Genomic DNA, 16,822 nt, shown 5'->3' with positions numbered 1-16,822 from the left:
GGCAAACTAATAAACTTTTGTTTAATTTATATTGTGATTTAATGTGATAATTAACTATACTGTCAATGTGAGAGGACAAGAAACATTAATGAATATTAATGTCAGATAAAAAAAATATTCTAACTATAAATGTATCCTATGTTTTGTTGAATGCATTTGGAGGGGAAGAGACAGGGCAAAATAAGGAGAGATGGAGATGAGGAGGGAGCAGGAATTGACAAATAATTTACTGCCCACTGACTTAGTTTAAAGCTATTTCTCATAATTTTTTTGGCTTTCAAATGTCTTAGCATGCTCATATGTAGATCAGAAAATTAAAAACAATTATCAGGGGAGCATGCCCCCCAACCCCCCTAACTATGCTGTATATATATTACAACTGAAATGTTTATTTTTTCTTCTTATATACAGAGGATATTAGTATAGATATTTTTTTTTGATAATTATTAATCTAGAGAGTCCAGAGAATTGTGCTAGACTGGTTTGGTTCCGATCGGGCAAAAAAACAGGGACAAGCTTGCAAAAGTAGGTTTTTAACATAATTAAAAATTCTTTATTATGTTGTTTATACTGCATTTAGTTTTCACAGTGGACTTGGAGAAAAGTCTTCAATTAAATCAGTAGCAAGAGAACCACTTGTGTCTGCACATGCTTGGAAGGAGATACACAGAAATCCCTCAGATTTCATTAATTATAATCTTAATTTGTGTTCTGAAGATGACCTAAAGTCTTACGGGTTTGGAACGACATGAAGGTGAGTAAATTATGACAGAATGTTTCATTTTTGGGTGAACTTCCCCTTTATGTGCCATGTCACAGCACCAACACCTTTTTTTATATCAAAGTGATCTTCCTCTCACAAAAACCTCCCTAAGTGTAAACTGAACACTGAAATAATTATAGGAAAACATTGAGGGTTGCAACAGGAGCAATCATGCAAGTAATAGCTTTGGTTGCTTCATAAAAGTGATTTTTGACAAAATAACAAGAGGGAAATAATTGAACAAGTATGTCAGCAGCAAAATGAAAAAAAAAAAACTAAATTAATGAGTCTATACCTGTGCCAGCACCCTGCCCATAGGCTGAGCGCTGAGGTAGACGAGAGGACACAGTGGGTACAGCGGGTACAGCGGGAGAGTTTGCCTTCTTTGCTGCAGGAGGTTTGCACTGCAGACGCAAGAACATGCAAAGTTTATATCAAACCACTCAAAGCAGTGTAAACAAATGTGTAATCGAGTGTATTTTTTAGAAATTAGCTTCATTCAAATTCCTAAAAACTTGTAGCCTGACATGGTCATACTCAATTCTAGTCAGTATATGAGTCTGATACTGCTCCATTGGGCTGTGATTATGGGGCGTGTTTAAACCGAACCAGGAAGGACCTCAATTGGACAGACCTACAACCAGTGGTGGAATGTAACGAAGTACAAATACTTCGTTACTTTACTTAAGTACATTTTTCACGTATCTGTACTTTACTTAAGTAGAATAAATTGAGCATACTTTTTACTTTTACTTCGTTACATTTTGCAGCAATTATTATACTTTCTACTCCACTACATTTCTACAACATTTCGTTACACTTTCGTTACATTTTCTGATCAGTTTCAGAGCTCGAGATTAAGGCTTGCCCGGATAATAATATATAATTTATTGTGGCAAGGGGGGCGTGGTTCAGCGAGGTCTGCAGCGGGAGAGAGGGCCGCGGGACGAGCGGTAAGTGAGTGGGTTGGACGCAGATTAATAACACCTGTCTCTTGTTCCAGTAATGAGCGCGGAGAGGGTATAAAACCTCGGTGGAACCAGAGACCAGGGAGAGAGAGAGACGGACGGTTGATGCACAAACCCCAGAGACTGAGTAACCGGAACCCGGAAGTGCCGACCCGGAAGTGATCGTTGTGACATTGAGAAAGAGAAACTATACACCACGGAGTGTGTTTTGACAGTAAATGAGATTAAATAAAGAAAGCATCAACCGTCTAGCCGACCCCCGTGCCCTCTTCCTTCCTTCCATTATCGAACTTTGTTACACTGGTGCCGAAACCCGGGAAGGAAGTAGGACCGCGCCGCCGCCATGACAACACCAACGCCCTCGGCCTCGCCGTTTGCGGACATCATCACCTCTCTCGCGGCCCTCCATCAGGAACAACACCAGGCCATGCTGGACCTGCGGGCGGACCAGGAGCGCCGCTTCGAGGCCATCGTCCGCGGCCAGCAAGAGGACCGCGAGAGGTTCCGGAGCTGGATCGACCGGGAGGTTCGCGCCGAAGCCGCCGGGCTCGCCAGCGCACCGGTCCACGTGCCCCTACACAAGATGGGGCCACAGGACGATCCCGAGGCCTTCATAGACCTATTTCAGAAGGCCGCAGAGGCCTGCGGGTGGCCCCGGGCACAGTGGCCGGTGCACCTCATTCCTCTGCTGACCGGAGAAGCCCAGGCGGCCGCCCAACAACTGCCGGTGGCGAACCTCCTGGAATATGAAGACCTGAAGAGGGCCATCATCCAGCGGGTCGGCCGGACCCCAGAGCAGCACCGCCAGAGGTTCCGCTCGCTGGAGTGGGGCGAGGCCGGCCGACCCTTCGCGATGGCCCAACAGCTCCGGGACGCGTGCCGCAAATGGCTATTGGCCGGTGGAAGCGACGTGGACCACATCGTCGATCTGGTGGTACTGGAGCAGTTTATCGCTCGGCTACCCAAGAAGACCGCCGAGTGGGTCCAGTGCCACCGGCCCACGTCGCTGGAGACGGCCATCCACCTGGCGGAGGACCATCTGGTGGCGTGCCCGGGGGTCGGCGCACCCCTTTTAACCTCTCGCTCTCTCTCTCCCCCCTCTGTGTCTCCCTCTCCTCCTATCCCTCTCCCCAGGTCCCGTCCTCCAGGCCCTCCTCGCGTTCCCCCCAGAGGCCGGGGTGGGATGGGCCCAGGACCGTCCGGGAGTTCGCGGGCTCCGCCCAGGGGGGCGGGGCCGCTGGGGGCGGGTGGCGACAATGGCTCCGGTTTCACACCCTCCCCGCGCTCATTTTCCAACCCACTCCCCGCCGCAGGGGTGGCGGGTAAGCCTGGGCTGGCCTGCTGGCGGTGCGGTGATCCGGATCATTTTGTGGACCGATGTCCGAGGATGGACATCGGGACAATGATCCGGATCCCGGACGTCCAGCGGACCACCCCCGATCAAGCAGGAGAGTACCAAATTCCTGTAAGTATCAAGGGGGGTACATATCAGGCCTTGGTGGATTCAGGATGTAACCAAACCTCGATCCATCAAAGCCTGATGCAGCCTGGGGCATTGGATACAAGCCGTATGGTTAAGGTGCGGTGTGTGCACGGGGATGTGGTGGAATATCCGGTTGTCCCAGTCACGATACAGTTTAGGGGGAAAAAGCATAGTGTAGAGGTGGCGGTTAGTCCACACCTCCGGCATCCGCTAATTCTGGGGACAAATTGGCCCGCCTTTTCGGCGTTATTGGGGTCGTTATGCGCGGATGCCGCTTGGGAGAAGAAGGCGCGGAGGGGGGCGGCGCGAGTGCAGCTTGGGGAGACTGAGACGGGACCCTTGAGGACAGCTTCAGCGGAACCGAGCGGGGTCGAGAGACTGATTCTCTCGGACCGCGATGACTTTCCGCTGGAGCAGTCACAAGATGAGACCCTCAAAAATGCCTTCCAACAGGTCCGATCGATTGACGGTCAGTCTCTCCAACCTGCCTTGCCTGTCTCGTATCCATATTTTGCCATAATTAAGGATCGGTTGTATCGAGTGACCCAAGACACTCAGACAAAGCTAGATACAACCCAGCTGTTAGTACCAAAGAGCCGCCGGGAAATGCTTTTCCAGGCGGCTCATTCTAACCCAATGGCGGGCCACCTGGGACAGGCGGCCACGCTGAATCGTTTAATGACCCGATTTTTTTGGCCAGGCATTCATGACAATGTGCGCAGGAGGTGCGCGTCTTGTCCGGAATGTCAGTTGGTGAATCCACTGGCCGCCCCAAAAGCGCCATTGCGCCCCCTTCCATTAATGCAGGTCCCCTTCGAGAGAATTGCGATGGACCTCATCGGGCCATTAGAGCGATCCGCACGCGGACATCGTTTTGCGCTAGTTATCGTGGACTACGCAACACGATATCCGGAAGCAGTGGCTCTCCGCAACATCTCGGCGAAGAGTGTTGCGGACGCACTGTTTCGTTTAATCTCCCGGGTGGGGATTCCGAAGGAAATCCTCACTGATCAAGGCACGGCGTTTATGTCACGCACGTTAAGCGAATTGTACGGATTATTGGGCATTAAATCCATTCGAACCAGCGTCTATCACCCACAAACAGACGGCTTGGTCGAACAATTTAATCGCACTCTTAAATCCATGATCCGTAAATTCGTACAGGAGGACGCCAAAAATTGGGATCGGTGGTTAGAACCCCTCTTATTTGCTGTGCGCGAGGTCCCGCAAGCCTCCACGGGGTTTTCCCCCTTCGAGCTTCTCTACGGTCGGCAGCCACGGGGGGTGCTGGACGTCCTACGAGAAACTTGGGAGGAGGGGCCTTCGTTGGCCAAAAACGAAATTCAGTACGTCATGGACTTGCGAACAAAACTCCACACATTGGGGCGGCTATCTAGGGAGAATTTGTTGCAAGCCCAGGACCGCCAGAGCCGGTCATATAACAGGGGTACTAAACTACGCAAATTCACACCGGGAGAGAAAGTGCTCGTTCTACTCCCAACGTCGAGCTCAAAATTAATGTCAAAGTGGCAGGGGCCGTTTGAGGTCGCACGACAGATAGGTGAGCTCGATTATGAAGTGATACGATCCGATAGGAACGGGGCACGTCAAATATACCACCTCAACCTGCTAAAAAAATGGAATGAGGTGGAATCGGTGTTGTTGGCAACGGTGATCGGGGGAGAGGATGATCTCGGGCCAGAGGCGAGCATTAAAGCGCAATCAGTCGCGTTGGCCCCTGGGGGAGATCACCTCTCACCGTTACAACTCACTGATTTATCGAAATTGCAGGCGGAGTTCGCTGACGTGTTCTCGCCCCTACCGGGACGTACTGACTTGATTCAGCACCATATCGAGACCGAGCCGGGCGTGGTAGTTCGCAGCCGGCCGTATCGCTTGCCTGAACACAAGAAAAAAGTAGTTCAGGAAGAATTAGGCGCAATGCTCGACATGGGAGTAATCGAGGAGTCCAACAGTGACTGGGCGAGCCCGATAGTTTTGGTTCCCAAAACAGACGGCTCGGTCAGGTTCTGTGTGGACTACCGCAAGGTGAACGCTGTGTCGAAATTCGACGCGTATCCAATGCCGCGGGTTGACGAGTTGCTTGATCGGTTAGGCACGGCTCGATTTTATTCGACACTGGACTTAACAAAGGGCTATTGGCAGATCCCCTTGTCTCCATTGTCCAAAGAAAAAACAGCTTTCACCACGCCGTTTGGATTACACCAATTTGTCACGCTTCCTTTCGGCTTGTTCGGGGCACCCGCAACCTTCCAGCGACTCATGGATAGGATTTTGCGTCCCCATGCTGCATATGCTGCTGCGTACCTGGATGACATAGTGATTTATAGTCACGATTGGCAGCGGCATATGCAGCATGTGAGGGCGGTCCTGAGGTCGCTGAGGGGAGCGGGGCTCACGGCCAATCCGAAGAAGTGTGCGATTGGGCGGGTGGAAGTAAGGTATCTGGGCTTCCACTTGGGTCATGGGCAGGTGCGTCCCCAAATTGATAAGACTGCCGCAATTGCAACCTGTCCGAGGCCCAAGACCAAAAAGGAGGTAAGACAGTTCTTGGGGCTGGCGGGATATTATAGACGGTTTATACCAAATTATTCGGACCTCACCAGCCCTTTGACTGATCTTACTAGAAAGGGGCTACCAGATACGGTCCAGTGGACGGAGCCGTGTCAACAGGCTTTTACCCAAGTGAAGGCTGCTCTATGTGGCGGGCCGCTTTTACACTCCCCTGACTTTTCTCTCTCTTTCTTGTTGCAGACTGACGCGTCGGACAGGGGGCTGGGCGCAGTCCTGGCCCAGGAGGTGGAGGGGGGAGAGCGGCCGGTGCTGTACATTAGCCGTAAGCTCTCCAAGAGGGAAGCTAAGTACAGCACCATAGAGAAGGAGTGTTTGGCCATCAGATGGGCCGTTCTCACTCTCCGCTATTACCTCCTGGGGCGGGAGTTCACTCTCTGTTCGGACCACGCTCCTCTCCAATGGCTCCACCGCATGAAGGATACCAATGCGCGGATCACCCGTTGGTATCTGGCTCTTCAGCCGTTTAAGTTCAAGGTGGTCCACAGGCCGGGTGCTCAGATGGCTCTGGCCGATTTCCTCTCCAGAAATGGGAGGGGGTGGGGGGGGGGGGGGGGGCTGCAGGCCGGACGGCTCCCCGGCCTGAGTCGGGCGGTGGGGGTATGTGGCAAGGGGGGCGTGGTTCAGCGAGGTCTGCAGCGGGAGAGAGGGCCGCGGGACGAGCGGTAAGTGAGTGGGTTGGACGCAGATTAATAACACCTGTCTCTTGTTCCAGTAATGAGCGCGGAGAGGGTATAAAACCTCGGTGGAACCAGAGACCAGGGAGAGAGAGAGACGGACGGTTGATGCACAAACCCCAGAGACTGAGTAACTGGAACCCGGAAGTGCCGACCCGGAAGTGATCGTTGTGACATTGAGAAAGAGAAACTATACACCACGGAGTGTGTTTTGACAGTAAATGAGATTAAATAAAGAAAGCATCAACCGTCTAGCCGACCCCCGTGCCCTCTTCCTTCCTTCCATTATCGAACTTTGTTACATTTATGTTATAGGCTAATGAATTGACGGTTGCGCTGTTGAGGCTCGCGCAGCCTCTCGAGGAGAAATGGAAACAAATCAGCCCCGCTCACACAAAGAAACTCAGTAACATACTGCATTAAAAATTCAAAATGTTTAGTTTTTATATTTTATAACAGTTAAAAAAACATCACATGACACGACCAACAAGTGTAGTTTTCCTGAATAACCTACCATTACGACAGAAAATGTGACACTGATTTCATTTGACAGTTCCATAAACAATTAATTAACATCAAGTCACTTACATTTTATTGATTGCTTTAATGCTTTTCTTCTATTTCAGCAGCGAAAATATTTCCAAGATCAGATTTCCACATCTGAACCATAACGTATTGCACAGCAACAGTGCGTTACTGAATTAAAGATTCATTGCCCATGAACGAATCAGCCGTTTGAACGAATCAACTCAATGACTCTCTCATAAGGATTCACCTGCCGCCATCTACTGGTGGTTTAGTTAACTTTTTTTAGTTAAAACAATCTCATAGCATTATTTAGTGCAGTTGCAATTTTTCAGTGTTAATTATTTAATTTGATTGGTAACAACCCTATTGTATCTTATTCTAATTTAATTTATTAATCAAATTTAAAAATATAAAGGGAAAGCTGAAGCAAAGCCTATATTTAATAAGATTAGGGGAAAATGTCCTTTATAAAAGGTAAAAATATCATAAATATGAAGATTTAAATACATCAAAGCTGATGAGAATGTTGCTTCAGAAAAATGACATTTAACTTTGCAGATAATCAGAACTGTAAGTCAGAATGTAAACTAGGCAACAGATGGTAAGAACAATTACATTAACCCAAAACTAACTCAATTAAAATGCCACCGCTCATACGGTTTTCTTCTTTTTAATTATTAGAATTAGACATTAAGAGAATACATTTTTATGCAAGTACTTTTACTTTTAATACTTAAAGTACATTTAAAATCAGGTACTTTTTACTTTTTACTTAAGTAGAGTTGTACTTCTACTTTTACTAAAGTAAATATATTTCTGGTTACTTGTACTTTTACTTAAGTACTGAGATTCAGTACTTCCTCCACCACTGCCTACAACCAATCAGAGCAATGAAGCAACGCATAACATTAGTTGTCAAATGTCAACAGAACTCAACTGCACTGTGTTGCCAAGTCTGCATTTTTTTCTGCGGGTTGTTTTCCATGTCCGCGGGTTGAAGCGACGTAAAAACAATGTAAAAAGTGATGTAAAAACTTGTCAACACTGTCTGCACGCGTGCTGGAACAAACGATCTTTGCCGGTGTTGTAAAAAAAAGAATTTAAGGACACAGTTACTTACCAACATGATCATCATTTCAAAGAGAAATAGTAAAGGTGAATGCATATACAAACAAGCTCTCTGTTTTGGTTTTGAACAAATTCAACCCAAATGCCTTTGATGAAGTGGATGATTACGTTACTGTTGATCATCTGTCCATCATTGTCTAAAGCCCTCCCTGATGATTTCATTGGTCCGAACAGTTTCTATTTGGGTATAGTTACTCCTCTATTAATCAAGACCAGACCAAATTGCCCAAGCTCAAATGTTGTGGGAAAAACTTGGGTTGAAGCTTCATGACCATGGGGAAATGTGAGAACCACTTCTTTAAGTACATAAAAAGACACTTTAAATGACTGAAGATTTTAATGAGACAAATTGTAACGATGAAAAAGTGTTATTTTAAACTAGCCTGCAAGGGAGCCACAATATGACTTAAAATAAATTGAAATGTCTGGTAACTGGCTTTTTTTTTTTTTTTTTACACTACATTATTAAAATGTTATAACCCTTTTCCTAAAAAAATGTAACAAATAACCCACTGGCTGATCCCAAGTGATGTTCACAGTGAAACCTCACCTGAGTCCTGGCTGGAGGTTTGGCTTTATCACTTCCAGGAAACTTGGTCTTGTTGGAGATTCTGGACGCTTGCTCCTTACAGAACTTGATGTGTCGATCTGCTGCATTTTCACTGAAGCGTCGCTGGCAATAGGGACACTGGATATAATCTGAAAAAGTAAATTGCTGTTACTGAAATTAATGTAACTATTCCAAAAATAAGTTTTTTTTTGTTGTTGTTTTTTACCTGGATCATAAGATGGAGGAGGGGGTGGAGGAAGGGGTCCACCATCTTTCATGACTTGATTTAAGCCTTTGGCAGCGCGAATGGTGGCAATGAATTCTTCATGCTTTCGGCGCCAATTGGACTGTTTCTTAGGTGGTTCAGGCTGTTTAAAAGCAGACATTTAATTTAAAAACAGACAAGTGTATTTTTATCAAAATTCCACAGGAATGCAGGGTAAAATTCATTTTCTATATGATCTAATACATAACCTCCAAAAGAGGATGAACTAATTACTTAATGTAGTTATGTATCCTTATTCAAATTCTGATAATTATTTCCATGCTATGAACACTATAAAGGGTCAATATAGTATACTATTCTATACTATTTTGTACATTTAAAATGGAAAATAAACCTAAAAACCTGAAATTTATGTTTTTTTTTTTTAAGTGTTAGGAAACCTAAATGTAGGAATAGGGTAAAGAAGTATGCACAATTAAATATCCAATATTGACTGATATTTACACTAGTGACCAAATTAATAATGATTAATTTTTTAATGATTCAATTAATTCTACTCTTAATTTCTGGTAATAAAGAAGTTTGAAAGTATGCTTTGTCATCATTACAACATAATTATCTTAAATCCCTTAAAAGGGAAACAAGACACTAGCCTAGTGTTCTCACGATACCTAATTTTTGATTTCGATGCGATACCTAATTTAAATATCACAATACCGATACTTAAACAATACTACGGCAAAAAACATGTTTTGTTGTTTTTATTAATAAACAAAACTTTTCTCTTTATAGCCATGTTTATTCAAACAACCATTGGTTCACAATAGAAAGTTTGTTGTTTGCAGAATGTGAACATGTGAAAACCTGAAGGTGTTTTTTTTTCCTGTTTTTGTTGTTGTCATATTCTCAGTTGGACTTATTTTCTGGACAATTCCAGGTTCTCAGCAATGAAAACAAGAGTCAATGTGGCCACTCAGTGAGTAATGTAAGCTTGGACCTCATTCTTTTGCTGTCATGAAGCTTTACAGATTGCTGTTAAAAGTGCTCCTTTCACCTCTTACTCCATGGTAACAAATCATTGGTCAAAAAAACACTGCAGTGTAAAGAACAGTGTCTAGAAGTCTGCTTTTGTATCTTGCTGTGAAGTGAATCTTGATGTGTTATTTTTTTTCTTTCACTTCACATGAAAGAGTGCTTTCTCCTTTCTTCAGTATCAGAAAGGAAAGTAATTTCCATTTTATAGGCAATAAAGAAGTGGGGTCTTTCTCTCCACTTAAAACATCGGTAAAGCAATCTCTAGTGTTTCCATATTGTAGTCTAAAGGCATCAGATGACTTTTCTGATTTTCAGGCAAAATGGCACAGACTGTATACAGAATCTTTCCACCAAGTCAAAAGGTGGAGTTCCAGCATGTAGGCTCATTGACCCTCATTTATCAAAAGTGCGTACACCAGATTTCCAGCTTACACCTTGCGTACACCCAAACCCACGGTGACTTTGAGATTTATCAATATGGACGTTGGTGTACGGCACGCTCAAATCCTACGCCAGCTCAGGAGGTGGTGTACGCACGTTTGAGAAAAACAATTCCTAACACCACAAAACGCACTGAACAAAGATCTGCTATATTATGACCCACTGTAAAAAACAAAAACAACATAGTAATTATAAACTTCGGTGTTTATTTTTGTGCAACGTATTCAATGTTTAATTTGTGTGACTATAGGCTACCAAAGCATTTGAGGCATGTATTCCTCCAGTTGCGAGTCTGTACGGAAGCTGCGCACGGACTGGGACTGAATAATTCAAACTGGCAAAATAATACAAATTACATTCTTCTTCTTTTAAATATTAATAAAATAAATAATAACGACATTCTTCTTCTAAATAACAATAAGCGTCATTAATAATAAAAATCATAAAAATATAATAAAAAGAATCTTACAAATTGTCATGCAATTATTAATGTGAATGAATGGTACTCCACATCACATCATCATATCGTACACCCCAATACATGTGCCGTGATACGAAATTAAATGCTAATTGTTTCAAAACATGCGCTGTAAAATAATGCACTGTAAGGTAGGCATAATTTATCATCCAAACATCTTTAAACTGCTGGAATGTGCTTCTCAACCTCCACACTATTAACAGTACTCGTAATTTAGGTCCATATTCGTTTGTTTTTTGGGTGCCTTTAATCCCACTCTTTAAACTCCCAAATAAAACAATTTCGCTTTTTTCCACTTCCCTGCTAATTGTCTCGATGGGCGCGTCTCAATCATCTCACTAGTTCAGTAGTCAGTGCACTGATCAGGGAGTCAGCCCATTGACTTATGTCCTAATCAGTGCCCTGACTAGTGAACTAGTAAGATGATTGAGACGCGCCCGATCTCCATGTCGGAGAAGTTTCGCTTCTTTGCCGTCTTCCGTGTGTCCATGGCGTAAAATGAGGGCGTGGGGGAGGCAGAGACTTGAATATATAGGGGCGTGTTATTCTAATGACGATCGTTTTCAGCCGCGGCATTTATCAAGGGCAGGTATTGCATGCACCTGGATTGCAGAGGTGCGCACAGTTTCATAAATCAGGCGGTGAGAGGAGTGTAAGCATAATCTTACGCCAACATATGCGCCCATTTCCATTCAAGATTGGTAAATGAGGGCCATTGTGAATGAGCTTTTGCATAGGTAGATTTAAGGTCTTGTTTTCTCTTCAAGTTCTTCATTTTGTTTGACCTGGAAAAGGCAGACACAATTACCCGGAGCCTGTAGACACGGGCCAGGCCTAATGCTTTCCCTACAGACAGATGAAGGTTATGGTCAAAACATGGTTTCCAGGTGTAGTTATCAAATGCCTTTTTGTTGTTAGAGGCATTGGATAGGCCAGCTATTTTTAACAGGTTCAGTCCCCATTTCTCTTGACACCATCTCCTCCAGGGCTTCATGGAGATTATCTGCTGTATGAACTGCATATTATATAGTGGATTGGTACATGCAAAGAAAGGCTGGTGTGTGAGTTCTGATTGAATAACATTCCTTGATCTCACTTTTGGGATTTCATTATACATTTAATAATTTATTCCAGCATGTTAAATTTTCTGTCTGGCAGTTGCTGAATATTATATATTTAATATGCTATTATATATCACTGAAGCGGTTTTTATCCGAACATAGACATATTTGAACATTTAATAAAAAAAGTAACACAATAGCTACTTTCCCTGGTAATTAGTTACTTTATTAATTATGTAACTATTTTACTAACTTAATGTAATTGATGTAACATTTTACAGTTACTATCTGTGATAAGTAACTATAAATAATTACTTTTTTAAGTAACATACCCAACACTGCTGTATGTGTAAAGTATTTGAACTTTGTGCATTATCCTGCTGGAAGTAGCCATCAGAGGATGGGTACATGGTGGTCATAAAGGGATGGACATGGTAAGAAACAATGCTCAAATAGGCTGTGGCATTTAAACAATGCCCAATAGGCACTTAGGGGCCTAAAGTGTGCCAAGAAAACATCTCCCACACCATTACACAACCCCCACCAGCCTGCAGAGTGGTAACAAGGCATGATGGATTCATGTTCTCATTCTGTTTACGCCAAATTCTGAAACAATCATCTGAATGTCTCAACAGAAATCGAGACTCATCAGACCAGGCAACATTTTTCCAGTATTCAACTGTCCAATTTTGGTGAGCTCCGTGGAAATTGTAGCCTCTTTTTCCTATTTGTAGTGGAGATGAGGGGTACCCGGTGGGGTCTTCTTGAGGCCCATCCGCCTCAAGGTCGTGCTTGTTGTGGCTTTTTAAATGCTTTGCTGTATACTTCGGTTGTAACGAGTGGTTATTTCAGTCAAAGTTGCTCTTCTATTAGCTTGAATCAGTCGGCCCATTCTCCTCTGCCCTCTAGCATCAACAAGGCATTTTCGCCCACAGGACTGACACATAAGCCCCGTTTCCACCAAAATTACCCGGAACAATTTGTACCAGGAACTTTTTTACAGGAACTTTTCTTCCCCCCAGACCTGCAACTGTCTGCGTTTCGACCGCGATCTAAAGTTCCGAGAAGATTAGGCAAATTAGTCCGGTGATAGGACTGTGCGCGACTGTTCCTCCAAGTCAGTGAAGGACATGTCTTACTGCAGTAATCATTTTTGTGTGTACCGACTGAAAGATGGACTATTTACATGAGACGTTATCTAAACCGATCTGTTGTTTACATGTGAATGACTTTCAATCACAATCATTTTGTCACATGCAGTTTGTCTGCCTGTTCAAAAATGTCAACGCTGTTTTCTCCAGCAGCTGGAGTGTGTTTACTGTAGCCATAGCAACTCTTAATGGCCACCAGGACTAATACAGTATTATTTATAGCTATTTATTTGTTGTAAATGTAATAGTCATCTAAGAAAAAAAAAATTCTGTCAGGCGCAGTTAAAGTAAAAACTGCCTGGGGCAATATAAGCTGTGTCATTACTCCAACATTATCTTCATAACTTACGAAATAAAAAGTTTACCCCTCCGAAAAATTAACTTTCCTCTCTTGTCAACATGAGCGCGGCGCGCGCTGTCACGTCATGTAAGGACGCACACTTAAAAGTAATCGGTCAGGTCGTTTACATGGTGAAAAAAAATTAATAACGAGTATGGAAGAGATTCAAGCTGTGCTGCTTCTGCTGGTTATGTATAGGTTTACTAAAGAGGTAATTAACAACGACAGAAAAGAGCACTAATATGCAGATTCGGCAGCATGCAGCATATTCAGAAAGCTTGTAAAGCTAGATTTAAAATGACAATGTATATTATTATCAGCTATTACGGACATTGCACGTGGCGCGCGCCATTAGACAGAGCGCAAGACTGATATTTACTGAACGAGACTGAACCTCGCAAGACTTTTAAAAATGCCCGTTGAAATAAAATGGTGCTTGATTTAAACCAATCAGCATGTTCAGCGCCCAAGTCCTGCCCTCGAAAGTTCCTGAACTTTGAAAAAGTACTACCTCGCGAGCAGGGCCGTTTGGAGGGGGAAATATTTACCCGGAACTTCATTTAGACCCTGGTTCCTGCGGTCTAAACACACGAAGTTCCACCCAAAGTTCCTGGTTCCTGGGTAAAGTTCCTGCGGTGGAAACGGGGGCTATACTGGATGTGTTTCCCTTTTCACACCATTCTTTGTAAACCCTAGAAATGGTTGTGCGTGAAAATCCCAGTAACTGAGCAGATTGTGAAATACTCAGACCGGCATGTCTGGCACCAACAATATAAGCAACTGATCAATCAAAATTTTTGTTTACTAGTTGTTAAAGGGTTACTTCAGTGATTTAGCATTAAGCTGTGTATTTAAACTAGGTCATTAATGTAATAGAAATGTGAAATAATTTTTTAATTTGGTGCCTTCTAGACTGAGAAAAGACAGAAAATGTATTTGTGTCTCATAGGGATGAAAGACAACAACTCCCAGAATGCACTTGCTTCGCTGCCCTACGAGGCCACTCCCAAAGCCACCGCTGAATTACTGGATCACTTTCCCACTGCATTCATTGTCATAAAATCAGTTCAGGGACCACCTGCACCAAAACCACCCATGGACGGGCTGAAAACATGCGGAAATAGCTCCTTCTACTGGCTGTAGTCTTTATAATATTTATAATATTTGCGTCATCGGAGAATGCGTCACCGAAATAAAATGCATAAATCTCTTGTCTCAGGGGGATATGAGGGCGGGGAAGTACGATAATTCGAATATACTTCTGGGTTTCTACTGATATGAAGCCATTTGTTAAATTGCTGAAGTAACCCTTTGTGCTTTTTACATGGTTTCTTTTTCTTCTTTTTTGGACAATGAATTAAATTAGTCCATATATAATATTAAAGGATTAGTTCACCCAAAAATGAAAATTCTGTCATTAACCCTCTGTATTGTTCTGTACTCACCCTCATGCCATTCCAGACCCATAAGACCTCTTAATCTTTATTTGTGTTCCGAAGATGAACAAAGGTCTTAAGGGTGTCGAACGACATGAGGGTAAGTAATTAATGACCAAATTTTCTTTTTTGGGTGATCTAACCCTTAATAATCTAATAATTAGATTATTGCAAATAATTGGATAACGGTTTTAGAGGGGTCATTTAATGCCATTTTTGTACAAGGTAATATGATTCTTTAGTGTCTAAATGAAAACTTAGTAATATACTTTAATTAAAAATTCTCATTAGTATTGTAAGAAAACATAAAAGCATTGACAAAAAACAAAACTCAGCCACTGCGTCTGCAGCGGTTCGGATTTAGGAACATCAGAATGACTGCTGTGTTCGTTATTAAACCAACAGAATAATGCATATATGTTGGTATCACAGTCCCTAACCTGTTGCTCAGCAAGATGCTTTGCCAAGTTCGACGTGTTGGCTCCCATCGCTTGTGTTGTTTTGTAACATCTTTAGCATACAGGCTTTGTGGGCTTGTCCTGACTGTTGTCAATAGAAGCAAAATAATGTCATATTTCACTTTGTGCATCTGCTGGTCATTCAGCAAGAGCACCTGCTTTTACAGCCACGTCTCGCGTTTTATCACCATGAAAACCGTAGTACCGTTTTTAAAAGCATGGTATCGTGATACTTATCTAGCACCGGTATATCGTGTACCACTACACTGCGCCTTGGATTGACACAATGGGAAACGGCATCAACGTGACCAGTATCTGAAGTTAGCGTGTACACATGACAATTTTATTGGCCGATGACGGTCTATGGTCTATCACTGGAAGAGACGCAGTGTCTCAGTCCCCTTCTCAGGGATCCATGCTAACAGCCGTAACCTGAGGCGTTCCCTTTCAAAGTGGAACCTAACATTGCATTTTGGATTGACGTTATGTGGAACAAATACCTATTCCGCCATGCTGAGGAAATTCCTGTCTCATTAGCTGTGCCTATGCATAACTATAAAAGGCATTGCATAAATCAACTCTACGAACTTACTTAGCAAGAGTAAGATGCGTCAGTCATATAGGGCGTGTCTTATAAAGGCTGTCAAGTGGTAGTATTCCCTTGGTGGTATTCCATTGCCCAAGGTTCTATGCTCTGTGACAAGGAATGTACAATTCTTTATAACCTTCCTCCTCCCTACTTTGTGGGCCAGACATTAGCCATATGCGGCCCAAGAACATGCAACCCTGGCTCACCACTACCTCCAGGGGTAAAGACTCAAACCCCTAGGGATCCGTACAGGAGCTTCAGCTCTACCACCCCAGAGTTTTCATTTAGGGGAGAGTACTCTGACCCTGCCTGGACAAGTCTAGGATCCAAATACTCCCAGCATTCGAAAAATGTGTCCAATAATAAGAAGGGATGTTGTAGGCAAATTACTACATATTAGGTTCTACTTTGACAGGTTAAGGCTCAGACGAGGGGCAGAGGATCTTACTTCAAAACCCCAGACAGTGGAGGAGGTTCCACTCTGCACTTAAGAGCAGCTACTGAATGAAGCCTTCCAGACGCCAGGTCCCCCAGAGGCCTTAGGTGGAGATTTAGGCGTAAGATGTACTTCCCGAAAGCTGCCGACCAGGTCCCTCATCTTCCTAAGCTTCCCAACCTCTGTCTCTACAGACATGGCTTCAACGAGGTCTGAGCCATGGGGAACAGACACTGGTCCCACTACACTCAAGAATAGTGCCAAGCGCGAACAAAGCTTACTCACTGTCAATCTCTCACAATGGCCACATTCAGCTCCCTCAAGAACTGAACGGACACGTTTCTCATGCACAGGTTATAGGTGTACTCAGGAGTCAAAAACCAGGGACATGGATGCACACACTTCCTAAAATGCTTGTTCGAGTGCTTCTCCATATCAATTGCCTTCAACTGCTCCTGAAGACAAAAAAAGCTGATGACGTA

General features: G+C 43.8%; 1 protein-coding gene across 3 annotated transcripts in view; it reads right to left on the bottom strand.

Moving 5' to 3' along the window:
• The window catches only part of zc2hc1a (zinc finger, C2HC-type containing 1A), a 29,615-nt gene that overhangs the window by 5,939 nt on the left and 6,854 nt on the right, over positions 1 to 16,822 (bottom strand). For all 3 annotated transcript variants that reach the window (XM_067434349.1, XM_067434351.1, XM_067434350.1), the window contains 3 exons: positions 8,916 to 9,057; positions 8,690 to 8,838; positions 1,059 to 1,167 (listed from right to left, as the gene is read on the bottom strand). In XM_067434349.1, the coding sequence (XP_067290450.1) occupies positions 1,059 to 1,167; positions 8,690 to 8,838; positions 8,916 to 9,057 (400 nt within the window). The remainder of the gene's footprint in view (positions 1 to 1,058; positions 1,168 to 8,689; positions 8,839 to 8,915; positions 9,058 to 16,822) is intronic.

This window comes from Pseudorasbora parva, chromosome 24 (genome assembly GCF_024679245.1).
Source record: "Pseudorasbora parva isolate DD20220531a chromosome 24, ASM2467924v1, whole genome shotgun sequence".
NCBI classification, from domain to species: domain Eukaryota; kingdom Metazoa; phylum Chordata; class Actinopteri; order Cypriniformes; family Gobionidae; genus Pseudorasbora; species Pseudorasbora parva.
This window is presented reverse-complemented; position numbering and strand designations above follow the sequence as displayed.